Source organism: Notothenia rossii (genome assembly GCF_949606895.1).
Source record: "Notothenia rossii genome assembly, chromosome: 8".
Taxonomy (NCBI): Eukaryota; Metazoa; Chordata; class Actinopteri; order Perciformes; family Nototheniidae; genus Notothenia; species Notothenia rossii.
In genome coordinates, this window is record NC_136906.1 from 52,597,568 (window position 1) to 52,624,539 (window position 26,972).

The 26,972-nt window shown below is 39.3% G+C and overlaps 1 protein-coding gene across 1 annotated transcript; it reads left to right on the forward strand.

The window, feature by feature from the left end:
• Positions 1-1,449: 1,449 nt before the first annotated feature.
• On the forward strand, positions 1,450-26,314 carry mcm9 (minichromosome maintenance 9 homologous recombination repair factor). The gene is made up of 15 exons (XM_079642058.1): positions 1,450-1,583; positions 3,982-4,169; positions 4,311-4,461; positions 5,313-5,419; positions 6,001-6,207; positions 6,297-6,378; positions 7,142-7,342; positions 7,447-7,572; positions 8,395-8,514; positions 9,121-9,295; positions 18,736-18,938; positions 20,472-20,675; positions 22,055-22,137; positions 22,722-22,867; positions 24,405-26,314. The coding sequence occupies exons 2-15, from the start codon at positions 4,005-4,007 to the stop codon at positions 25,951-25,953; spliced, it is 3,519 nt and encodes a 1,172-aa protein (XP_079498184.1). The 5' UTR covers positions 1,450-1,583; positions 3,982-4,004; the 3' UTR covers positions 25,954-26,314.
• The last annotated feature ends 658 nt before the right edge of the window (positions 26,315-26,972 follow it).

Below are 26,972 nucleotides of genomic sequence, written 5' to 3' on the forward strand. Positions count from 1 at the left end.
AGCAGCCCTGTCCCCCCATAATGCTGAACCTGAACCAGCTTTTCTCCCAACTGAAGGAGGTGAGCAGCATTGTGTTGAATGACATGCCACTTAACATATTTGAAGGGAGACTATATATATGTAATATATATATAAAAACTAAAAGCTAACATCTAATTTTAATTATACATTTCAAACACAGTATTTTCCCACATAGCCAATGATCTATATAAAACAAAAAACTGCTTTTAGTCTATTTGGATGATGGACAGTTTGAAGCGTTGAGTGAGTCTGTATTAGGTAAACTACATATTAATCACCGACATTTTGGTTATGATATTAATACTAATGTTATTATATTAAAGCAGGGGTGGGGAACCTCCGGCCCCCGGGCCGTATACGGACCGCTAGACCATTTGGTACGGCCCTCGAGGTAATTTATAAACAAAGTGGCCTTTGCCTGGTGGTGGGGCCCAATGTGAAATATTTTCATGGGGCCCAAAATCCCTGGCGGCGCCCCTGGTTACAGCCATTATTTAATGATTATCAATAAAATAATCTAAAAACACGAATGTGTTATTAAAGTGATTCAAAAATAATGTCATACTTAAATAATATCCAGATTATATTTTGTATTATTTGATATTGTTTTAATATATTTGTTGATAAGTGTTAAATGGTGTTTTTACAGATAAAAAGTACAGGAAGTTTATTAGAAAATAAAAAGATACATTTTCAAGGCTGAGGTTATGACATGCAGGATTCAATGCTACGTTATACATCATGCATAAGACAGTGTCAAAACATGTTGACACTTCATTATAATATTTGAATGAAACAGGTATATACAGTATACATTATTTTTCTATTTTTTTCTATTTTAGTACCAAGCTCCTCCAACAATACAACACAATATATAAGACAATAAAACTTAAGATAGTGCAAAAATGAAACAGTATATAATCAAATAGTGCATGTTATGTTGTGAGACCAATGTGCAATGTATGCAGATGAAGTAAACTACACGATTGCCCATAAAGTTAGAATCATTTAGTTTTCAGACACTTTCCTCTTTGTATTCCTTTTTACACACACAATCGTTTCAGAGGTCAAAAATATATTTTTCCAGCATTATTGGCTAGAGTGTATAAACATGTCGGAATAAAAAATACAATACGCTTAATGTTGCAGAGAATGTTGTAAGTGACTGACCAAGTACATTCAGGAGTCTTTATCGGATAAGTCGAATAAGATAGACAAGGACATAATGTATAATTAAATATTGTAAGGTGAAAAATAAAGAAATACATTTCACGATTCAAGCAGATGAATGCTTTATGGAACTTGAATTAAATGAAATTATTGTAATTAAATACAATAACATTTAATTAAAATAATACATATTTGTAATATGAGAAAGTGGTCTTTCACATGATACATACTCCGGTCTGTCCACTGGGTGGTATCATAGTTAGTTTGCAGTCTGCCTTTAAAACAAAAGAAGAAGAATGCAGCGAACCACAGCTGCGCGCGCGATACAAGTGGTTTGGTTACATCGGTGAAGGAATGAGGAGCTCTCCGCAAACATGTCCTCGTAAAATATGGTTTGTGAACTTTTCTGTTTGTATTCAGTAATGTTGCCCATATTGAGGTCAAGTTTTTACCTCAAAGAGTCTGCGTGGCTAACCTAAATACGTTTAACTGCTCCATTCCTAAACTTACGTTACGTGTTTGTATCACAGGTTGTCCTAATTAAAATTGTGCGCACTGCACTATTCTTTAATTAGATCCTTCAGATAAGGTGCGCATCATTATTTACAATGTACCATTCATCAAAGAAACCTTTAACACTATTAAATGTTGGACATTTTAATCTGTATATTATCCTTTCATTTCACTCCTGAAAACTCGATTCAAGTGCTGGACAAAAAATAAAAAGTAAACATTTTAGATAATGTACTTTACTTGAGTATTTTCATGTTTGCTACGTTGTACTTCTTCTCCTCTACAGTTCAGAGGTAAATATTGTACTTTTACTTCACTACATTTATTTAATACCTTTAGTTACTTTACAGATGTGGATGAATGATGTGAAATATAATCAAGTGTTAAATCAGACTTTAGTTCCACCTGGAGTAAATTCACAAGCTACCCTGCAGTATACAAAGTCATTCAAACTAGCTGCACCTTTACCAGCTTTGAGAACACTTTAATGATCAATCATTATAAAAAATATAATATATATTATTCTGAAATGGGCCAATCTGCACAATGACTACTTTTGGTACTTTAAGTATATTTTGATGATAATACTCTTCTACTTTTACTTGAGTAACATTTTGAATGACGGACTTTTACTTGTAACATAGTATTCCTACACTCTGGTAGTTCTACAATATCTGAGTACTTTTCCAACCTCTGTTAGAAACACACATCGCTGTGTGATTAAAAAATGTATTCACATAGATTTATTAACAGCTGTTGTTAATCAAACATGTTATTGTTATGCAGTGAGCAATGTTATGTTCATTCTTTAAACTCTATGCTCGGTGTCATATGCCAGGGAGGGATTGTCAAATCACTCATGCTTTATTGTTAGAGTACCAATAGTATAAATACTCCATAACAATCAAAGTGTTGTCTATTGTAAGCATACGTCATTCTAATATATTATTGAATAACACTGACATAGCGTTTTTATTGGGTAGTTTTTGATCATATTTTCTTTAAAACTGACATCTAAAGTCAGTAAATTGATGGCAAAAAAACAATACTTTTTTATTTTCGAGCAAAAATGCAGCAGATTCACTTTCACCACTTTCAGCAATGAGAGGATCTGTTGCTTTTTCTTTCTTAGTTAACCGAATTTCTTTGGAAATTGGTATTTTGGTTTGATTTGAAAAAAATAAATCGAGACGTTAATGTGGCCTCTTGAAAACGTTTTCCATATTTTAAAATATTGTTTTGGTAAAACATCTTCCTAATATATATCTAGAAATAAAACAGAAAATCTACACTCCCTTTATTAGGTACACCTAACTGCTCCTTAACGCAAATATATAATCTGCCAACTCAATGCATTTAGGCATGTAGACATGGGGTGTTTCTCAATGTCGAGCAAAGCTGCTCCAGAGCAGAGCCACTATTTCAAGCATACTACGTCATCGAGTGCCGCCGAAGGACTGTTCCAATGGCCAGCATACTTGGAATTCTACCGAGCCCGGCATACTTCGTAGCGATAAATTTAGAGGCTGCACATGTGTAGACATGGTGTAGAGTCGACTCTGCGGTCTTAAAATCCCCACAATGCATTGCTCACGGACCCCAAATCTGTGACGGAAAATGTAAGGCGGGGCCTCTCATATGACGCACACCTACACACTTGCTAGCCTGTTCCACTCTTCATTTTCCGAATGCCAGGAAGGATTCTTGCCTAGCTTCTGAAGCAAGATGCTCGCTACCAAGCAAGCGTACTCCACATTGAGAAACACCCATGGTTAAGATGACCTGGTGAAGTTCAAAGAGAGCATCAGAATGGGGAAGAAAGGTGATTTTAGTGACTTTGAACGTGGCATGGTTGTTGGTGCCAGATGGGCTGGTCTGAGTATTTCAGAAACTGCTGATCTACTGCGATCTTCACCCACAACCATCTCTAGGGTTTACAGAGTCAGAAAAAGAGAAACTATCCAGCAGTTCTCTGGGCGAAAGGCCTCAAACTTACCATGTCCAACCTGGTAGCAAGGTTTACCCAATAAAGTGGCCGGAGAGTATATATTAATATAATAAAAGGAAATTCCTGCCAGATCATTGTTGTATTGATTTCCAATGAAAGCCCTGCTGTAGAGTCCATGCACAGTTATCTTATTGTTGAATAGACATGTACATATTTATAAGATTAATGAATTTGTTATGAATTTTGTTAAGCATTTTTAAGATTTGTATGTCCACGGGGAACACAAATGTCACACCTTGACCATTACATTGCTCATGACTATTTTCCAGGTTTCACATCACGTTACGTCACTATGTTGATAAGCCCGGATCAGGAAGCCCTGATTGGCCGAGTGTTTGAAAGCTACCTGACAGAGCATCACCATGGCGACATCCTCCACCTACTCGCTGACTCTGATGAAGAGACCCATCGCGCTGTGGTTGTTAACGCCATGACTTTGTTTGAAGCCAATATGGAGGTAATGTCAGCACAATTCAAATACAATCTACTGTGTTCAAAATCGAGAAGTGTTTGCGTAACACTATCAAATGTACAAATATATGTAAAATCTATGTTTTGTAGTTTGGTCATTTCTTTCTCACCCTCTATTAAACCTCAGGTTGGGGATTATTTCAACGCCTATCCCAATGATGTCCTGGGTATATTTGATAAAGTGCTGCAAAAAACAGCCGTGGAGTTATCAGAGAGAGCCTCTCCAAAGCAGCGAGCCAAAGAGGGAATGACACACACTCTTCACGCCCGCATCACAGGTCACACACTGCCCGGAATCATGTTCACGTGTTCAGAGCTAGCAGAGTATCACATACTATGACTTTCTCCTCTCTTCTAACCTTCATTTTTAGTCTGTGGCGAAATAATGTATTCCTATGCAGTGTACAGTGTGCAGTGTATTGCAGACTAGAAATGACTAGCTGTTTACTGTTGGTGTTGCGGATATAGCATCATGCTTTGAAATGGAAACGTGCATTAAAGCCCAAAACTGCATTAACACAGATTATTCACGATTAGATGATTGCTGACAAATTAATAAAACATTTTTACTTTTTAAAAGTTCTTTACCATTACTTTTGTCATTATTTTGCTATAATATTTGAGGCCTTTGACCAAAAACCATGAAATTGGATAACTCAAAGGAGGGGTTATTCATTATAAGCTGTATTTCTGCTTTTCAACCTCAAACTAACTTTGTATTCTTGTAATCTTTTTGTTAAATTGTCTGTATTAATATAACATTAGTTGAAAAATAAATAAAATAAAACACAAGCATGAGCTCGCCAAAATAAGTCCTTCAAAAGCCTAAAAGAATTTAAAATGAGAATATGGAAATGATTTAATAACTAACTTGGCTAAGTATTTATCGCATTTTTTAAACATTGTCTCAGGGGCACGTTTGAATCTTTACATGGAGAAGTTAAGATAAACCTTTATTGATCCCGTAGCGAAATTCAGGTGTTTAAGCAGCAACAAGAATAAGATTGAAACATGCCTAACAAACGCCTGTTAGTGTTTTTAGAAATGTCATAGTGTTAAATTCGGATGTTCCTGTTGAATGAGTTAATGAAACCTTTCTGTTATTCTTTGACTCTGCTACGTGTTCCAGGTCTGCCAGTGTGTCCAGAGCTGACCAGAGACACTATTCCTAGGTCTAGAGACGTGGGACACTTTCTGTCTGTCACTGGGACTGTCATACGCACCAGTGTTGCCAAGGTAACAGCATGGCACATCTTCAGATTTCACCAAGTTGCTGTAATCAAGTGGTGCAGTGATGACGTCATGTTTTGTCCAGCAGGATAATCTCCACATATCAACACCACTTTGTGATTTTTCAAGCGTAAATGTAATCAACAGAAGTCAAAAGCTAACGGCGCGTTGGCATGGCTGCGCATCACCACCGCTAAGCTAAAGGTGGCTAATGTTCGGTGTGAGAGCAGTCTCATTTAGTCGCTTGTTAGTAACCACTGTTGTTATGACACATAGAAGCTTTGGACATTCACCAGTGGGGTATTTATTTACTGACATAGTGTATGTATCTTTTGTGAATAAAGAAGCGGATGTGGTAAACTGCACTCTAAACTATAATTTAAAATAGCCGAAATGTGTGCTTTATTCATTTTTTTATTCAATAATATCGCTTCCTAACGGTTGTTGTTACTTACACACACACACACACACACACACACACACACACACACACACACACACACACACACACACACACACACACACACACACACACACACACACACACTTGTTTGAGCTCACAAAAATCCGTCCCCCTCTTTTCAAAGGTTCTTGAGTACGAGCGTGATTACATGTGCTCCAAGTGTCGCCACGTCTTCACGGCGCAGGCAGATTTTGACCAGTTCTACACCTTTGTGCCGCCGTCGGCCTGTCCCAGTCCTGATGGATGTGAATCGTTCAAATTCACCTGTCTGTCCGGAGGGTCAGAGCCGGCCGTATGCAGGGACTTCCAGGAGATCAAGATCCAAGAGCAGGTAGGACAGATTCACATGTTACTGCTTTTTCTTTCATCTCAATCATTTGCAGTGTCTTTGGATTTTAATCCCCCACAACATCGCTACAGGTGCAGAGGCTGTCGGTGGGCAGTATCCCTCGGTCCGTGGTGGTGGTTCTGGAGGATGACCTTGTAGACAGTTGTAAATCTGGTAAGGACTGTAAATAATGTGAACACTGTAAATAAAGTTTGACAGATGACACATAATACCAGCTCCTCTAAACAGCCTTGGGGCCATGTGGAAATGAATATAAGATAAGATATACTTTATTAATCCCAAATTGGGAAATGTTCTTGTTACAGCAGCATGTTAAAACAAGGCATTACACATAGTTTAAAAGATCTTGAAAGATGACCCTGAAAGATAGAAATGTATTGTCTGACAAATAAACACTAAGAAGGGCCAAATGACAGCTAACACCATATAAAAATAGGATAGTATATACATTAAGTGAACAAGGAAAGGCACATGAAATTAAATATAAATGTAGAATGTACAGGGTGATGAAAAGTCCAGCTGTAAGTTATAAGTCCAGTTATCAAAAGTGAAACGATGGAGCTGTGAGTTCTCTGCCAGCCAAATTCACAATCACCTCGCCAAATACCTGACAGTGATCCCAAAGAGAACATTCTCATACATAGGTTACACTCTTCTTCATTAATATGACTACATTTTGAATATTAAAATATATAATACATATACTTTTGAAATGGGCCAATCTGCAAATTGAGTACTTTTGGTACTTTAAGTATATTTTGATGCCTATACGTTTACTTGAGTAACATTTTAAATGCTGAAATTGTACTTATAATAGAGTATTCAGAACACTCTAGTACTTCTACTTTTACTTAAGTATAACATATGGGTACTTCTCCCAGCTCTGGTCAGTAACTGTGTGCTGTGTGGCTCTCAGGAGACGATGTGACGGTTTACGGGGTGATGTGTCAGCGCTGGAAGCCCTTCTATGATGCGGCCCGTTGTGATGTGGAGCTGGTGCTCAAAGCTAACAACATCGAGGTGAACAACCAGCAGGCATCCAATGCTCTGCTCATGAAGGATGTTCACAAAGAGTTTGAAGACTTCTGGGAAAACTACCAACATGATCCCATAGCCGGTAATAAAGAACGTGCCTCATACCCCTCAAAAGTCTACACTCTACAGCTATTATTTTAATTTGTTCACTTATATGAAATGTTATTCTCTGTTTTCTCTCTGTAGGAAGGAATCAGGTCTTGTTGAGTCTGTGCCCGCAGGTGTTTGGCATGTACGTGATTAAGCTGGCGGTTGCCATGGTGTTGGCTGGCGGAGTGCAGAGGATAGATTCTTCTGGAACAAAGATCAGAGGTACCCCTATTCTTTCCTGTTGACATGAACCCTTCTGCACCCGTTAACAAGGGGATAAAGGTTTATCTGATGGTAGAGGACAAATGTCTGTTTAAAAAACTGACTTAATTAATATTATCTTCACTAAGTTAATATTTTAACAAACTTAAATCCTGATAACAACTATCACACTTTTATTCAATTTCACAATTTTAACACTTTTAAAGCCAGTTTGTTTTGATGATACAATAGTAAAACAAAAAAGCACAAATGTAATTCATTTCTATATTCATGAATTATTATAGAATTATTATTATCTTCTGGAAACGACTGTACACCGTGCTTTAAACGCAGAGTCAGTTAAAATTAATTCAAACCAAAAACACTTAACACGTTACACAATTACAAGCAAATATGTGCAAATATTACATATTTTTTCTTCACAGCTTTTCAAATGAAGTAAGTAACCGTTGGGCTATGTAACTGATACAGACTAACTAATATACATTGAATGTAACCCTTTGTAAATCTTGAGATCAGCCTATGCTAGCATTCAGCTTAGTTGGTTAGCTCAGCAGCTAATTAGATCTACTCTAAGGATCAAACCCAATCACTGTGTGGGGTGTACACTGTGTGGACTAAAAACAACATGGCGTATACAGCTATTTGGGGAGAACCCTCTCTCAGGCTCGTATCAGATAAGATAGGCCCCCCGGAGACTGACAACCAATAAGAAACAACAAATGACAACCCCTGGCCATGACAATATGGAAATTGTGTTTGAAAATGTATTTGCTGTAAGTTGGTGTTAGTCATTGTAAAATGAGTTGATCTGGTCTCCAGGGGAGTGTCACTTGTTGCTGGTGGGCGACCCCGGTACAGGGAAGTCTCAGTTCCTGAAGTACGCCGCTAAGATCATGCCTCGCTCCGTGCTCACTGCTGGCATTGGATCAACAAGTGCAGGTTGGTTTTCAGTGTCTCATATTAACTATTAATCAAGAATGTGTCATCGAGATCTGATATTATAACATAAAGAGTTTTACAAGTTAAAATACAAACCAATCTTCATTTCATGAAGGACAAGACAAGTTTGTTTATAGCCACTTTCAACACAAGGCAATTCAAAGAGCTTTACAAAAATGAAAGACATAAAAAGCATTAAGAAATAGTGCAGCGGAAACACATTATAAAAAGGCATTTAAAATCAGTCATTAAAAGGCAAAGAGAATACAATAAACATAAAACAAGCTAATACAGAAAAGCAGAATTGTATTTTGGGCCTAAACCTTTCAATGCTTTCTAAACCAGCAGCAGTATTTTGAAATGAATTATTTGACAGACAGGAAGCCAGTGTAAAGACTTCAGAACTGGAGTGATGTGATCCACTTTCTTAGTGTCAGTGAAGACTCGAGCAGCCGCGTTCTAATATCATTTTTAGTGATACCTGTAAAGACACCATTACAGTAGTCGAGTCTACTGAAGATAAAAGCATGGAGTTTTTCCAGATCCAGCTGTGACATTATTCCTGACATGTATACCTGGATTGACTGAATGTGTTGACACTACCAGGACTGACAGTGGCAGCGGTGAAGGATGGAGGAGAATGGCACCTGGAAGCTGGAGCCCTGGTGCTGTCAGACGGAGGTTTGTGCTGCATCGATGAGTTCAACAGCATCAAGGAACATGACCGCATCAGCATCCACGAGGCTATGGAGCAGCAGTCTATCAGTGTGGCCAAAGCTGGGTAGGACAGCCATGCATACACACACTCACAGAAAGAACCCCCGCAGGCATCTGGTTATTATGGGGTTTAGTGCTTCCAAGGTTTATATGGTCTAGCAGTGTCATACTGCCCCCAACCAGAAGGCCCCAAATATCATGATGATTAATAACATGGTCACTCAAACCGATAGCAACTCCCTTAGTTTGTCACATGTTGTATGGCAAGGGAGGATTAGCACATTTTATATAAGATTTTTATGAAGAGTGTTTCTTCTGGATAACTTTTTCTGACAATTGAACTGAACATTTGTCATCTGCTTGTCAACACATTAAATGTAATTTAACTGACGCTTTTATTCGACTTAAACACACTGTATACTGTACTGTATACCATTCTATACCGTAGAAATGCCTACAACATGGGGTTTAAGTATCTTTCCCAAAGACTCTTTCACATGTTGACTGCACGGACTGAGGGTCGAACCACTGAGCCTCCCTTTGGTAGATGCCCACATCCCCCTGGGCCACAGCAACCCCTCTCTGCAACTAACTACACAGCTACACCTACACTATACTTATCTTTTCACATATTCCATTTATTAAAATGATTACATATTCACCAAACTGCGTCTACCCCTTACGACTACAAGATTTGATCATGTTTGAAACATTGATGGATAAAATCAAACATTTGACTGGCCTACAGAAAAAGAACACCCGGGTGTGTATTGAGGAAGTGGATCAGCTGATTGATTGTGGACACTAGTTACCAGCTGAAACACTGTTGCACCTAAATATTATGACAGAGCAACAGCTAATGGTCCAATGTTCTTACTCAACTCAACCAATGATGTAACTTAGTCACAGATAAAGACTACATTCCTCCAATGCCTCTACAACATTATCCCAGAAATACACCTGTCATATTACAAATCTGAGGTGGGAGAAGTACTCAGATCTTGTACTTTAGTAAAAGTAGAAGTACCAGATTGTAGGAATACTCTGTTACACAGGATTCGTACGGTCATTGAAAACCTGGAAAAGTCATGGAAATTCAAAATGCAAATTCCAGGCCCTGGAAAAGTTATGGAAAACAATATTTTTCCCAAAGTTTTGGAAAAGTCATGGAAATGTAACGAAAGTTGCGTCAAATATAATTTACATTTGATCTAATCGCCGAAATAATCTGCGGTCGCGAGCTGTTATGTGCCATCATGCATGGTGTTATTTTTTAATATATGAAGTAGGCATGGGCGGTATCATTTTTTTCATACCGTCATACCTTGCTGACATCATACCGTGGTATACGGTATATGACGGTATCAGTCCCAATTTAAAGGGTCATTTCTCCCCCCCAAATTTTTTTTACTCACTATATCAACAGCCCCACCAAAAATATTTTCCACCAGCCGCCACTGACGGTATGACTTGGGTCGACTTGAGTGAGGTGGCGTTCGGCGGCAAATAGATGTTTCGAACGGTATATTATATGTTCGGTGTAAAATGCAGCCCGACCCGGTAGACGCTCGCAAAGTGCCGTGACGTGCGCGCAAGTGCAAAACAAGGGCTGCATACATGACACATTGGCAAATGGCACATTTTGAGATCGGATACAGGACGCGTTTGTAGATGTCCGACGTTATTTCCATAGTGAGCTAAGTTAACAATATATCATCATACATAAACATTTTCCGGGAGTAAATACTTGACTTATTGAATAAAGTTTGCTATATTCACTAACTAGTTTGGCAATATTATTCCGTGCATGTGTTAAAAACCTTATTTCCATTTGATTCATTGGATTACTCGCGTGAATGTTTAGCACGTAAATGCTTTAGTTTTTAAAACCGTCCGACCTCGACTACAAAACCATCAACCAGTTGCATAGGATTAAAAAATGTCAACACTCACTCACCCCGTCTTAAACATTCCCAAAGAAGTGCCTCTGTCTCTCGTTGTGCTGGATGAAGTCACTGGCGACGAGTAAACCCAAAATAGTCCCAAACAGGCGCAGAGGCATTTTTCTTTTTTACTAGTTGTCCGAGTTCGGGGCCGGCAAATGCTGCCACCATCTTGCTCAGCTCAGCTCTGTACTGAGCTCTGAGAGCGGGAAAGACGGACTGCCCTCCCCTGCTCTCTGCTGGCGCGTGCTGTGCATTACAACCAATGTCGTCCCTGTCAAAACTCCGTGTCAGTGTAATAGAATGAAACGCATCTGTGATTTGGCGCACAGTCTGTGACGTCCCGGTATTGAAAATCATACCGACGGTATTTCGAAATACCCTGGTATACCGTAATACCGTCATACCGCCCAAGCCTAATATGAAGCGCGAGCTGTGTGCTCGAGACGTCTTCCTGCCTGTCTGCTGAACTCTGCTGCTCTGCGATGAGGGTCTAACTCCAGCAGCTACATTACCTACGGTGCGTTAACAGTAACTGTGCGGTCCGGAGTCACTGTGGCACAGACTGGACCGCTGGTGAACAGCTGTTAGAACAGGCCGTTCAGGTGTTCAGAGCAGAGCTCCCTGTCGAAGCGGCAGAGAGTGATGTGAACTGAAAAGTTTTTCTGTGGCAATATTATTTAAGGAATCGTTGAGCTAGCTAGCTAGCATAATAATAATAATAATAATAATAATAACTTTATTTGTATAGCACCTTTCATACAGGGGATTGCAGTTCAAAGTGCTTTACATCAGTAAGAAATAAGACATAACATCAGTGTAAAACAAGCAGCAAGAGCAAAGTATAAAGTGGGATAAAATAATAAAAAATTAAAACATGGAGAATAAAACATAGAGAAATAGTGCAATGTCAATCACAGAGAATAGTGCAGTATAATAGTGTAAAATCAGTAAAATGCTTTGGTAAAGAGATTTTAAACTGCCTTTCAAAAATGCCTAACGTATTGGCTTCCCTAATATTGTTTGGTAACGTGTTCCACAGTTTTGGGGCGTAGTTTACAAAGGCTGCTTCACCGATCTTCTTATGACTCTTTCTGGTGACCTCTAATAGACCTGCATCTGATGATCGCAGTGTTCTGGCGGGTGTGTAGTTTATTAGAGAGTCAGCAATGTAGCTGGGTCCTTGTCCATTTAGAGCTTTGTATGTGAGGAGAAGCACCTTAAAATCAATTCTAAAAGTTACAGGAAGCCAGTGTAGAGTAGCTAAGACAGGGCTAATGTGTTCCCTCCTTTTGGTATTCGTTAGTATTCTAGCTGCAGAGTTTTGAATGAGCTGGAGTCTTCCAATAGCTTTCTTGGGGAGACCAATGAATAGTGCATTGCAGTAGTCTAGTCGGCTAGATATAAAAGCATGAATTAGCTTCTCTGCATCATTTTTGATTTATGAATGGTCGTACCTTCGCTATGTTTCTGAGATGAAAGAAAGCTGTTTTGGTCACTTTGTTTAAATGGGCGTTGAAGTTCAAATCTGAGTCCAGGATGACACCGAGACTTGTCACCTCCGGTTTAATCCAAGTGGTTAAGCTTCCTAGATTATTTGTTAGCATCTCTCTTTTTGATTTGGGGCCAACAAGTAGGACTTCAGTTCTGTCCTCATTCAGTTTAAGAAAATTATCATTCATCCATTTGTTTATTGCTGTCAGGCAGTTGGTAATGGAGTTTATGACTGTCACATCATTTGGTTCAGCCGATATGTACAATTGTGTATCATCCGCATAGCTGTGGAAATCTATACCATACTCTCTGATGATGTCGCCGAGCGGTAACATATAGAGAGAAAAGAGTAATGGACTTAAACAGCTCCCTTGTGCAACCCCGTAGCAGCTTTCATGTTTCTCTGATGTATGGCCTCCTAGACTAATATAGAACATCCTTCCTCTGATATATGTTTTGATCCAGTTCAACACGCAACCAGAGAAACCAATAAGCTTTTCAAGTCGATTTATTAGGATGTTGTGATCAATAGTATCAAAAGCTGCACTGAGATCTAATAGGATAAGGATGGAGATTTTATTTGCATCAGAGTTGAGTCTGAGGTCACTAATTACCTTTGTGAGTGCAGTTTCCGTACTGTGGTATCTTCTGAAACCTGACTGAAATACTTCTAAGATGTTGTTTTCTTTAAGATAGGAATTTATTTGGACTGAGACAATTCTTTCCAATATTTTACTGATGAATGGTAGATTTGATATTGGTCTGTGGTTTGCTACTGTGTTGTTATCCAATTTAGGTTTCTTTAATAGAGGCTTTACAACAGCTGTTTTAAAGGCATCAGGGAAGACGCCAGTTTTAAGGGATGTGTTTATAATGTCCAGGTGCCCCATGTATAACGCCGTGCGCAGGATTCACGTGGGAAGGTTGCTTACATAGTAGAAATCCGAAAATAAGTACATACATTTTCCGACCTTTTCCGATTCACCGAACATTGCGTACCGGCGAAGAAAGTGCGTACGGCACTTCCCACGCCGGTTTCCCTTTTATAAATCACAACCGACTCGAAATGCGGTGCAGCTTTTTGCGGGCTTCACATAACGCCCATATTTGCCTATAAATAGTCAAAGAAACGCCCTTTCATTCATTCATTTTGACTGACTTTATGAAGAAGATAGCAGGAAATGACAACAGAACAGCTAAAAGAGACATCTCACACGGTGTCAGATTTAGGTTATTTTGGGGAGGTCGAGATAAATCATATTGTTTGGTGGATGCAGTTTGAACCAGAGTAGCAGCATGGAGGTCGGATCGTCACCAAAATAAATGAATAAGTGGTCCGAAAAAGGTTAATGAGAAAAATAAATACACATAGCCTTCCTCAGGCAGTGTGTTTGTACCAGGGACAGGAGACACCCCCTTGATGAGAAACTATAAGAAATCACGGGGAATCCCTCCGGAGTGGAGTCATGACGACTGGATCTGAATTATGTTTTTGTATTTGGTGGTTTGTGTTCCAGCTGTCGATCCACTGCAGCCTGTGCACACCCCCCCCAGCAACTCTATATCCACCAGTTAAAGAGAATACAACTAATGTGTTGTGTTATATTAGCCTACAATTTACCACATATGGTGTTCTTAGTTTCCATACCTCCTGTGTTTAATGAGCGACTTATCAAGTCTTGGCAAACGGCATAAAACACGATTAAACATGATAGTATATAAAACCATGCTCGTATCTTCAACCTATAGAAATGCAAAACGGCGTCAGTTTAGACGTAATTCTGTCCTCCTGCTTACCGCATCATTTATGAGAAAACATATTCGAGGTGGTTTTAAATAACATATCCGTATTTATTTATTTCTCCAAGTTATGCTTTTGTGTGCACTGAGGAGTCGCAAACAGGTGTTTGTTTAATCATTTTAAGATTGGCTTTAATCCATGTTTGAAAATGAATTCTTCATATATGATAAATGAGAGGTAACATTTTATTTATGGTATTATTTCCACATGTTTCTCTCCATTCTTCCTTCTGCCAACGGTGTTGCAGTTTCTCGTCTCTCCCGTTTTTGTGCTTAGTGCGTACGCATGGGTTAGTTGCGTGGAGGACCGCACGTTTTCCCGTCAAGTTAGTATTTTATAAATCGCAAACATTGCGTAGAAACTGGCGTACACCATTTTTTGAGCGTATATCCCTTTTATAAATGAGGCCCCAGGACTGGACTGGAGATGCTATCAAACACTCTCTTAAAAATGTTTGTGGGGATTGGATCAATGTCTGAGGTTGTGGAGTTTGCTTCTGAGACAGTTTTACACAGTTCGCTTAGTGTGATGCATGTAAAGTTACTCATGGTTACATTACATACTCTACTGAGATCGGTTTCATCTCCACCTCCACTAGTATTGATACTAGCTCTGATTGAAGTTATTTTGTTCTCAAAAAACAGAGCAAATTCCTCACATTTAGCTGTTGAGGAGGGCGGCGGGGCAGAGACAGTGTTTAGCAGCTGATCGATAGTGGAGAAAAGGACTCTGGAATTTCCGGCATTTTATGTGATAATATTGGAAAAATTATCTTTCCTTGCTAGTCGGATGGTTCTGTTATATGCAGTTAAAGCATCTTTGTAGATATCACAGCAGATAGTGGTTTTTGTTTTCCTCCATTTTCTCTCTGCTGCACGACATTTCCTTTTTTTCTTCCTTGACACCATTATAGTTCAACCAGGGGGAGGCTTTGCTTGTCGATTTCTTTTTAGTTTTCAGTGGGGCAACAGAATTTAATACAGATGATAGTGCATCATTGAGATGTTCTACCATTTCATTTAGAGAGCTGTCATGACTGTGTGGTTCATATAGTCTGATAAGATCGGAGAACTTTGATTCAGCTATGTCGTTAAGGAGCCTTTTTTAACTATGACTTCTTTTTTTGTTTCAGTAAGGGTTATTTCAGCATCAAAGAATATACAGTGATGGTCAGAGAGAGGTAGCTCAGTTATTGAGATATTATTGATGTTTAGCCCAGTTGTTATCACTAAGTCTAATGTATTACCATGCCGGTGAGTTGCATTTATTATATGCTGTGTTAGATCAAAGCTATCTAGACCCTCCAGAAAAACGCGGGCAAAAATCCTTGATTATGCGGGCTAAAATCCTTGATTATGCGGGCTAAAATCCTTGATTATGCGATTAAACATGCAAGGTTTTTATGTGATTTTATGCGGTGAAATTCCGGGAAGTTAAGAAATATGCGGAAAGTTGCGAAATATACTAAATATGCGGGGGAAAAGAATAAAAAAAAAAAATATTGGGCTGTCTTATTTATTCTCTCTCACACACAACCTGCCACTAACGTTAAACCCCTTTACTATTCAATTAAACACATTCAATGTTTATTTATTGTAAAAGCAATTGGGCTATTTTAATCTCTCTCTCTCTCTCTCTCAAACACACACACACACACACACACACACACACACACACACACACACACACACACTTCTCCGCCTCATTCTGTTTTCATTTACTCGTTCGTTATCTGACCAACTTCAATCTTGTAGGCTACTCACTTCGTTTCTTGTAGCCCTCGAAAGGGTTTTGGAGGTTGATGCCTCGGTGAACGTGAGTTGTTTGGCTTTCTTGTCCGCAGCAGCAGAAAGCATTTTCGAATGTTTGAATGAATCAAAGCGGGTCGCCACCGTCGATTTTCTCTTATGCTCCAACACACAGTTGCACGGGGTGCAGAATAGTTTCCCCCCACTTTTTGCCCGGTCTTTAGTAGAAATGTTCGTTGGTAAATGAGCTCTATACAGTGTTGTTTACATTCTGTGATGCGAGAGCTGATGACGTCACGTCAAGACGAGTTAACTTTTTTTTCTTCTCAACTTTGTGTGGAAAAATGCGGGGATTATGCGGCCTTTTGATCAATATGCGGCCTTTTACAAATCTGCGCCATTTTGTTGATTATGCGGTAAATTCTACGATCGCAGAATCGTGTTTTTCTGGAGGGTCTAGCTATCTAGTAGATTTGCAAGCTCTATAGCTTTGGAGTCCGCTTTTTTATTTTTATGAATATTCAGGTCTCCGTTTAGGCTCACCTTATCGTAACTGGTAACACATAGTGAGATTAATTCAGAGAACTCTTGTATAAATAATGGTGAGTTTCTAGGTGGACGGTATATTGTGACAATTATGGTTGATTCAGTTTTTAGTTCAATGGATAGATATTCCATCGACATGAACTCTCCTAGTTCTGTTTTTCTGACCAAAATGTTGAGGAAAAAATGGTTGCAACCCCTCCTCCTCTTTGGTTCTTTCTGGGCAGTTCATAAAAGCTATAAAAGCATACGTTGTCACTATCTGCTAAAGTTAGCTTTAGCCTTCGTTTTCTAATAGTTTTTTCATAGGCTATAAACAGAGGTTGTATAAGTATAGATATTGTACTAGAGAAATAGTAGGCCTACTCAGATCTTGTACTTGAGTACAAGTAGAAGTAGGCTACTCATCCTGCAATCAAAATGTTCCTCAAGTAAAAGTAGAAAAGTATTCTCATCAAAATATAGTGAAAGTAGCGACAGTAAAAGTAGTCATTGTGCAGATTGGTCCATTTCAGAATAATAGATATGATATGTTTTATAATGATTGATCATGAAAGTGTTCTCAAAGCTGGTAAAGGTGCAGCTAGTTTGAATGACTTTGTATACTGCAGGGTAGCTTGTGGATTTACTCCAGGTGGAACTAAAGTCTGATTTAACACTTGATTATATTTCACATCATTCATCCAAATCTGCAAAGTAACTAAAGGTATTCAATAGCCTACATGTAGTGGAGTAGAAGTACAAAGTAGCAAAACATTGAAATACTTAAGTTTAGTCAAAAGTATTTCCACATTTTACCCACTTCAGTACTTGAGTTTATGAACTTGGTTACTTTACACCGCTGGCTATACTGTAAAGATAGAAAGACTAAGAGAGATGCACAGAGGCATGAAAATACATTTTCAAAATGCTCAACAGTGCTGCCAAAATTATAAACTGACTGCTACACAATTAAAATAAATGCTTTTATATATTTCTATTAGATGTGACTCTTTGGCATTTCTGTTATTATGAACACTGCTGATTTAGTTGTTCTGCTAAAGTCCTCTGTTATTCCGTGGGGGGAGGGGGGTTGGATCCTTGTCACCTTTTTTAGTACCTGATGAGTTTGCATCCCTGACTACAGTTGCTTTAGCGTGTAGAAGCTAGCAAGCCTACTATTTGATTTGTTTTAGATAGACACAACATGTTTCATATGCTTGCAGACCTTATTTTCCTATTCCATGTTAAAATCAACCATTTTCAGTGGTACCGCTGAGAAAGAGTAATTTTTTTCGGTCATGGAAAATTAGGTAAAGATCATGGAGGAGTCATTGAAAATCATGAAAAAGTGTATGAACCCTGGTTACAGTAAAAGTCCTGCATTCAAAATGTTACTCAAGTAAAAGTAGAAAAGTATTCTCATCAAAATGTAGTGAAAGTAGCGACAGTAAAAGTAGTCATTGTGCAGATTGGTCCATTTCAGAATAATAGATATGATATGTTTTATAATGATTGATCATGAAAGTGTTCTCAAAGCTGGTAAAGGTGCAGCTAGTTTGAATGACTTTGTATACTGCAGGGTAGCTTGTGGATTTACTCCAGGTGGAACTAAAGTCTGATTTAACACTTGATTATATTTCATCATTAATCCAAATCTGTAAAGTAACTAAAGCTATTAGATACATGTAGTGGAGTAAAAGTACACAATTTACCTCTGAATTGTATTGGAGTAGAAGTACAAAGTAGCAAAACATTTGAAATACTGTTCAAGTTCATCAAAATTGTATTTAAGGAGTGTAATTGAGTAAATCTTAGTTATTTTTACACCACTGTGAAAAAATGAGATCTGTCCGAATCAGTTTTTAATAACTAATTTAATTAACTACTCTTTTTCGACAAAACTTAAATATGGTTGGTAAGCAAGGTTAAGATGGGCATGAACCCTAAGCCTGACCTTTCTGTTTGTTCTATATCTCCACTCTCTCCTCTGCAGCATAGTGTGTAAGCTGAACACTCGGACCAGCATCCTGGCAGCGACCAACCCTAAGGGGCGCTACGACCCCAACGAGCCGCTGTCAGTGAACGTGGCGCTGGCCAGCCCGCTGCTCAGCCGCTTCGACCTGGTGCTGGTTCTGCTGGACACCAGGAACCCAGAGTGGGACCGCGTCATCTCCTCTTTCATTCTGGAGGAGAAAGGTACAGGAAGGGCTCTACCATCTCAAAACTAAATGATTAAAGCAATACAACGAAGGGGAAAAGGGTTGATGAACAATGACTGACTGATATAGAAATTAAATAAAAATGGACCACAGAGGCTATCATTTCAATAAAATAACACTCACTCGAAGCAGTGATTATTCATTTTTCTTGTGAAGAACGTAGTATGGAACCATCCATGTAATTTGTGGCAATTGGATAGAAAAAAAAACACATTTTGACTTAAGACAACATTTGGAAATGGGTCAACATTAACAGGACAACAGAAAGGTTAATTGTTGTTATTGTGCTTTTAATCACAAGGTTTTATTCAACCTCCTACCAGATAGAGTTGAGTATATATATGTGTGGAGGAAACTTCTGTGTAGCAATGCAGTGGGAGTCACCGACTCATGAAGGAGACACAGGACGAGCAGGAGTTCTGATGTCAAACACTGATCTTTAATACAAGCATCGGCCGGAGAAATTCACATCACAAGTCACACAGTCAAAGGTTCTGACTACACGGGTGTTGCCATGTCAAATCTGATGAGCCTCGCATCTTGGTAGACCCTTTAACTAGTTTACAGAGAGTCAACCCACATATTGGGGGAAGGTACGTGAACACCTGGGAACAATGGAGATGTCTCTGACATCCATGGTGCTTAGAAGCCCGCTTTCTCACAGTCGTAAAACCCCCCCTGTGCCCGCCAGGTCAGGCCATAAAACCTGCTAGTATCAACATACGACTCCATTATCACATTCCTTACGGGAGATAAGAAGCAGGGTTGGTTGTAAATATCAACAATAAGGTTAAATATTTAGAAGTAAAGACAGAATTAATCCCTAACAATATGTACTATATATACTATTTGTACATCAGTAAATATATACAATTTATAAAGGCAGTGTGTAAAATACACAAAAAAACATATTTTAGAACGAAAAAAGCAGTATGTCGTCAGCCGAACACTCAATGGGATATTAAATCATTATTAGGATTGTTTCTGTTTAAGTATGATGTTAATATGTTCATTTTGATTTCATATCATGTTGACTGTTTTGAACTTGGTTCTCTTCGCCAACACTTTCAGTTGAAGTTATCAAAGGTTCAAGAGCAAAATAATCACTGGAGATGATCAAAGTTTGAAATGCAAAATAACTTTTACTCTTTGAAAAACAATCCTGTGCATCTTATATTCTATAGAAGAGAACAGTCAAGTGAAGTCAACTAAAGAAACAAACTGGGGCTTAATATTTATAACTTTTTCTAAATCTTTTTTCATCACCTGAACCAACACCATTTAATTCAGTACAATTGAGATGTCAGCAGCAGTTAAAGCACAAAGGCTTTTCCCCAGCTCTTAGTGGAATGCTCTCTTGTCTTCCTATTTGGATCATTACCTTTCAGCTGCAAACACTGCTGTCACTTTCCTTGACTTTTGTAGTGTGCACTTTAAGCAGTTAGGGCAGGCACAGTTCATATCTTATCATTGCAAATGTGTGACTGTGGGTCCTCTGGTTGTTCCTCAGGTGTTCCTGCTGAGGGGGCCACTCTGTGGTCCATGGAGAAGATCAAGGCTTATTTCTGTGTGATTAAGCGCTTACAGCCACAGATGTCCGAGGACGCTAACATCATCCTGACGCGTTACTACCAGCTGCAGAGACAGAGCGACGGCCGCAACGCCGCTCGCACCACCATTCGCATGCTGGAGAGCCTCAGCAGGCTGGCAGAAGGTGAGGGGGGAGGGGGGGTCCTGACTCCACTGGGACCCAGATATTCTTAACCCTCCTGTCGTGTTCCTTTCTCCCAACTTACTTTGGTGTTCCCAGTGAGATTTGAACAGTCTGTTTTAACAGCTCTTACATGAACACACAAACCATTAATCATCACCAAATGTTATTTAACATCCTTTTAAGGTCACCTATTGTGCAAAATCCACTTTTTCATGTATTTTATACATCAGCATGTGTCCCCTCTTCTTCATGTCTCCTCTACTTCAACATGTGTCCCCTCTTCTTCATGTCTCGTCTACATCAACATGTGTCCCCTCTTCTTCATGTCTCCTCTACTTCAACATGTGTCCCCTCTTCTTCATGTCTCCTCTACTTCAACATGTGTCCCCTCTTCTTCATGTCTCTTCTACTTCAGCATGTGTCCCCTCTTCTTCATGTCTCCTCTACTTCAACATGTGTCCCCTCTTCTTCATGTCTCCTCTACTTAAACATGTGTCCCCTCTTCTTCATGTCTCTTCTACATCAACATGTGTCCCCTCTTCTTCATGTCTCCTCTACTTCAACATGTGTCCCCTCTTCTTCATGTCTCCTCTACTTCAACATGTGTCCCCTCTTCTTCATGTCTCTTCTACATTGACATGTGTCCCCTCTGTGGAAAGAGACTCTGAAAGTTTCAGGAACAAATATTCTCTCTCTTTTTGTCCTGATCCATTTATATAAAAACCTGTCTGAAAATGAGCTGATCAGATTTTGGCCACTTTGTGATGTCATAACGATGTTTTGGCTTGTGTAACCATTAGCCAATCAGCAACCAATGTAACCCCCCCCCCCCCCCCTTATCACCTGAATCTCCTCCTAGAGCACCATTGTGTTCTTTGTAACCAAATCTCTCTCAGAGGGGCGTGGGGAGTGGCTCCTTATTTTCATCTAAATTAACAGACAGAGAATCAGCACTTTGGAAACAGGGCTGAAACAGAGGGGATTATGGGATGCTGCAATGATCTGTTTGGTATTTGGAGCCAAACACTTCAGAGACATGTTCTGTAATATACGTAAAAGCTTCAGACATGGACCAGTGGGGCGTTTACTGACATATGTTATGTCCTAGAACAAAGCATGAACACCTCTTCAACCACAGACCTTATTTCAGGCTTCTAACCAAAAACACTCATTCTTTCACCACTATGGTGAATGCTGAAACCTGTGCTACATTTCTTTTCATTAATGTAACTACTAAGAAAATAACGTGTATTAAAGAAAACAATTGTATCTGTTTAAATGTAATAGCACACAGTTTTTTAGGGCAAACCAAAATGTGTTAACATAAGTGAAGGCAGCTGAAGTGCAGCACTCTGACAGGACTGTTCTCTCACCTGCAGCCCACGCCAAGCTCATGTTCAGAGAGACGGTCACCATCGAGGACGCTGTCATGGCCATCTCTGTCATGGAGTGCTCCATGCAGGTAACATCAACTACTCTGCTACACAAATAATCACAAATATCATCTCACCTGTTTGCTTTATATATTTGAAGCTCTTGCTTTTACACTTTACAATGGCAGCAATGTATTAGTCCCATATGAATAATATTCAGTTTTTTGCAATACAATTGCAGTGTCGAGCAGCAATTATAGCACAAAGCCTTCAAATTCTAAACAATACAATCTGATTTCTTCAACAGCAACAGAAAGAGTATAGACTTTGTATTAGCTGTTTCATCCTTATGGTGCTGACACGGGTCAGCTTCCAGGCTGTTAACATTTTAAACTGTAGCATTTGTTATTTATCATTTTAATATATGTTCTTTGAAATATTTAAATAGGTTTCTCTGTCAGCCCATGTTTGACATTTTAAATCTGCACTTCATGAAATTGGAGTCTTAATCTAAATCTTTGTAGCACCCTATATGTAACAAATATTGTTTATTTATCTGGCCTCTATGATATGAAATACAGCGGGACAATTAATGTGGATTTAACTGCCTTTAGTAACATGCCTTTCTCTTTCTCTGGGCCCATGTCTCCACCACGATGCATTCCTCTGTCAGGGCGGTGCTCTGCTGGGAAATGTCAACGCGTTGCTCACCTCGTTCCCCGACTCCCCCACGCAGCAGTATCAGGTCCAGAGTCAGGTCCTGCTGGAGGGGCTGAACCTGCACCTGCTGTTCCAGAAGGAGAGCCACAGACTGGCCAGGTGAGTAACCGACCAACAACTCCTCCTGTTGAGTCAGATATAGTGCTCATGTCGGGTTACCCCCCCCTCCAATCTTTGATTGTCGTCAAGAAATTCCAAAGAGTAGAAATAAATTGCTTATTCCTCCATGTAGGCCTGGTAAATTAACATGTTTGCAATATAAATGCAATATTCAAATAGAACGAAGCACAATATTTGTAGGGCTAAATATGTGTTTAAATACAGTTTTGTGGTGCTGCAGAGAGATCCCCAATATATTATGCATTGATCATGGCCAGTCTACTCTATTATTCTCATCTTGTAAATGTATCTTTTTGTTTTAAAAGAATAGCTCACCCATACAATTACCATTTGTATCAATTACTCATTCTGGGTTACGTTGAATTATTGATGAAAATGTTGCTTTACTTAAAAATCTCCAAGGTAAATAAATAATACAAAAAACGGAATATGCTCTGGAAGTAGTTAGCATAGGACTGGATAAATGAGACCTGCACAAGTCAAGTGAGAGCTGTAGAGGTAGCTTTAGCTGTGGGGTTTCAGTCTGTAGGCAGGGACATCGAAATATTTGGCATGTGATGTTATTATTTCTTTGTGAGGTACATTAAAGAGGCTACATGGGATGCAAAGGTGGTACACACAAACACATTTGTGAACATTGCACACTTTTTACATGTTTACACAATCATTTCTAGTAACTCTTTTATTTTTCACTGAGGAATAAAGCCTCTTGTGTGTGTTGTGTTTACAGAAAATATCTGTTGACCGGGCCATAGTTTTGCATTTAACAGTAAAATGGCTAAGCCTGAGGTTAGTCTGCACACACACACACATTTACAGAACAGGAATCCCATTATAAATCTACTGGATAACATTAAATACATGAACAGTTTCTAACATTTATTTTAGAAATCATATTTTTTATCATAAACTCAAGTTACATTTTGATTTCAATTTCAAAAGTTTAAAGGTAATCTGGGTGAGAAACTGTTTTCTGCAAAGATTCAATGTATCCCATGATGGGTACATGATACTGTATGTTAATGCACGTCTGTCCTTCCTGGGAGAGGGATCCCTCCTCTGTTGCTCTCCCTGAGGTTTTCTCCCATTTTTTCCCCTTTTTAAAACTGCTGGTTTTCTCTGGAAGTTTTTCCTTGTACGATGTGAGGGTCTAAGGATAGAGGGTGTCGTTTCTCATGCTGATATTCTGAACAATCTGTGCTGTTGTATTTGCTGTAAAGTGTCTTTACTGTAGGGTATTTTTATTATATGTACAGCACTTTGGCTCGACCAAAAATCGTTTATAAATGTGCTATATAAATAAAACTTGATTTGATTTGAATGGTTATTTGGAAGGTAAAGTATCCCTTTAATTCCATCATGGTCATTTGTGAAGTTTTAAGTGTACAGCAAACTTAGTGTAGTGGGGCATTGTCATGTTAAATGTGTATTCAGTTAGATTTTTTGGGGTGAGTTTGCTGAAATAGATTTGTTTTATCACGCCAAAGTAATTTTCTCCCTTTTCTTTGTTCACCAGGCTGAATAGCAACACCTCTGAGGCCTTTCAGTTTGATCCTCCAACTGATAATGACCAACAACAACTCAAAGACACAAACTGCATGAACAAAACACACTGCCATGACACCACCAGTAACCAAGATGATGTCACGGGGGAAACTGGCTTGGACTGGTTCCACTCCATCGCGTCATCATCGTCGCCAGATGGCACGTCCTCGGCCATAATAACATCCACTCAAGGAAACCCAAACAGAAAACCCAACTCCAGCTGGTCAGACACGTCCACAGTCAGCAAAGAGACCAACTGTCCAACTGAGGAGGTCATTCAGATTAACGCTGACTCATCATTACATCAGGATGCTGATTCAAATCCTTCAGAAGCAAATACCTCTGCTTCAGCAGAAAAACAAGAGGAGTCGTTGGGGTTTGTGTTTCAGAAAGTGTCCAAGAATCTAAGAATCAAAAGAAGGGCGCTGGAGCTGAGTCATCGTCAGGGTGACGAAGAGGGAGGGGGGTGTGTAGGGAGGGTGGTGTCTGGAGATGTGACTGATACCCACACAGCCGGAACACTGTCCTCACGTAAGAACTGCCCCTCAGAACACGTAGTTCAGGACAACCTGTCAAAGGACAAAAGTGACCGGACTGTGAGTAAAAACATCAGTACTGTACTGAAGGAAAAGATGGTGGCTGAAGCTGGAGCAGGTGAAGATCTGCATGCAAAGTTCTCAGGCTTTACATTCAAACCAAGGAAGATGGTTCCAAATCGTAACACAGTCTCCAACGTTGACACAGAGTTCCACAGCTCCTGTAACCCAGGCCTCAGAGATCTCCACACAAACACAGAGAGCAGCAAAAGCAAGCAGAAGCCAGAAACTACTGATGACCCAGAGAAGAAGAAAAGACAGAACCAAAGTCTTTCTGAAGATGGGAGCAGGAGACAACGGGAAAAAAGTAAGGCGAGTGAAAGAGTGTCTGCAGAACAAAGATCGAGAGTTGGCAGTAGTAATGAGACTAAAGTAGGTAGCTTCGCTTGCTCCACACCTTTAAAACCAAGCTCTTGCATCGACGATCCGGAAACTTCAGAATCAGGACAAAACAAGTCCACTGTGGCCTCTTCCACCCTGGCTAAACTCTCACGATTCTCCTTCTCCTGCGCAGCTGAACCCACAAACACAACCCAAACTGATCTGGGAAAAGGTTCTGCTACCAGAGAAGACAAAAGTCCAGAAGCTGAGGAACATTCTAGAGGAAATGTCCCCGAACACAGTGCTTTACTAAGGAAGATAAAAACTGTAGTAAACATAAAAAAGGGCATTTCCCCAACCCCATCAGGAGAGGGACATGGACAGGGGACGGATAAAACCAAGCTCACTGAACAAAGCCGCGCTGCGAACCATGTGACCGACGGTCCTGGTGATGGTCACAGCAGCGCTAATCTGAAGAAGAGGAAGTGTTTCCAGCTGGGCGGCACCAAGAGTCCGTTTTCAGGGCTGTCTCTGTTCGACCTCAGTAACGATGTTCTCGACACTGACTGGGACCAAGAGGTTACAAAGAAAGCCAAAACTTGAGATCATAGGCTACTGTCACAATGTGTCCGTTGGATTTAAGAGGCCCTATTACAGTATGTGTGTTTATGTAAATGGTCTGAAAAATGAAGTAGAATTAAAGAAAAATAATCAGGTAACGTACAAGTACCTCAAGATTAAGTTAAACATCCTTTCTTGATTTGCCATATTTAAACTGTTACAGGAAATATGAAATGAAAAAAAACATGACGTGCCTTTTACTTAATCTGGATTATATTAAGGTGTTTGGGTAGCTGCAGAATTAGCTATGGTAATTAGACGTTAAGCCTTGCGGTAAGTAACATTCTTAACCTAATAGACCACAATTACATTTACGAAAAACCAATAAAAAACAGTTTTCCAAGTTTTGAGTTATGGAGGTAGAGTTATTTTCTTTTTAATTGAGATTACAATTGATTAATTCTGTCACACCTTCAACCTTTTTCCAAATGAATTATTTTGCAGTGGCTCAAAAGATGTCCTGTCATCCATGGTGAGTGAGACTTATCCCCTCAAACTCTCAACATCTTATAGTGCTATTGTGAAAATGTTGAATCCCCCAAAGTGTTATGTTAGAAATGTAAAGTACAGGTCCCCAGCACATAGAAACTGCAGGATGCTAACTTGCATAATTGGGCAACGTGCACAGTTAGCATAAATGCTGTTAATTAGCATTATAGCCTATGAGGACAATGGTTACAAATTGGCTTTGCCAATTTGGACAGTTTTGGAATGATTTGTGGTTATTGAGGGTGCTGAATCTATTCTGATATTTTTTAGGATAAAAAATGGCAGTTTAAACCAGAAAGTGGCCATATTTGTGCTCTTGGTGGGTTTATCTTGACTACCATGAGTAGTGTTGCAACCACTGGATATAGCGCACAAGATGAACATTATTATCTCTATTGTGGACATTTATTTTCAAAAGAATAAGCAATCTCTTCAATCCTAATGATCCAGCGTCCACTTGAACTTCAAAATCAGCTAATAGCTATAGTTAGGGTACCATTATTTAACACTTG

Coding starts and splice junctions, on each gene's coding strand:
- mcm9 (XM_079642058.1), top strand. CDS start 4,005: ATGTTGATAAGCCCGGATCAGGAAGCCCTGATTGGCCGAGTGTTTGAA. Junction 8,515..9,120: donor CATTGGATCAACAAGTGCAG/GTTGGTTTTCAG, acceptor TGACACTACCAG/GACTGACAGTGGCAGCGGTG. Junction 18,939..20,471: donor TTTCATTCTGGAGGAGAAAG/GTACAGGAAGGG, acceptor GTTGTTCCTCAG/GTGTTCCTGCTGAGGGGGCC.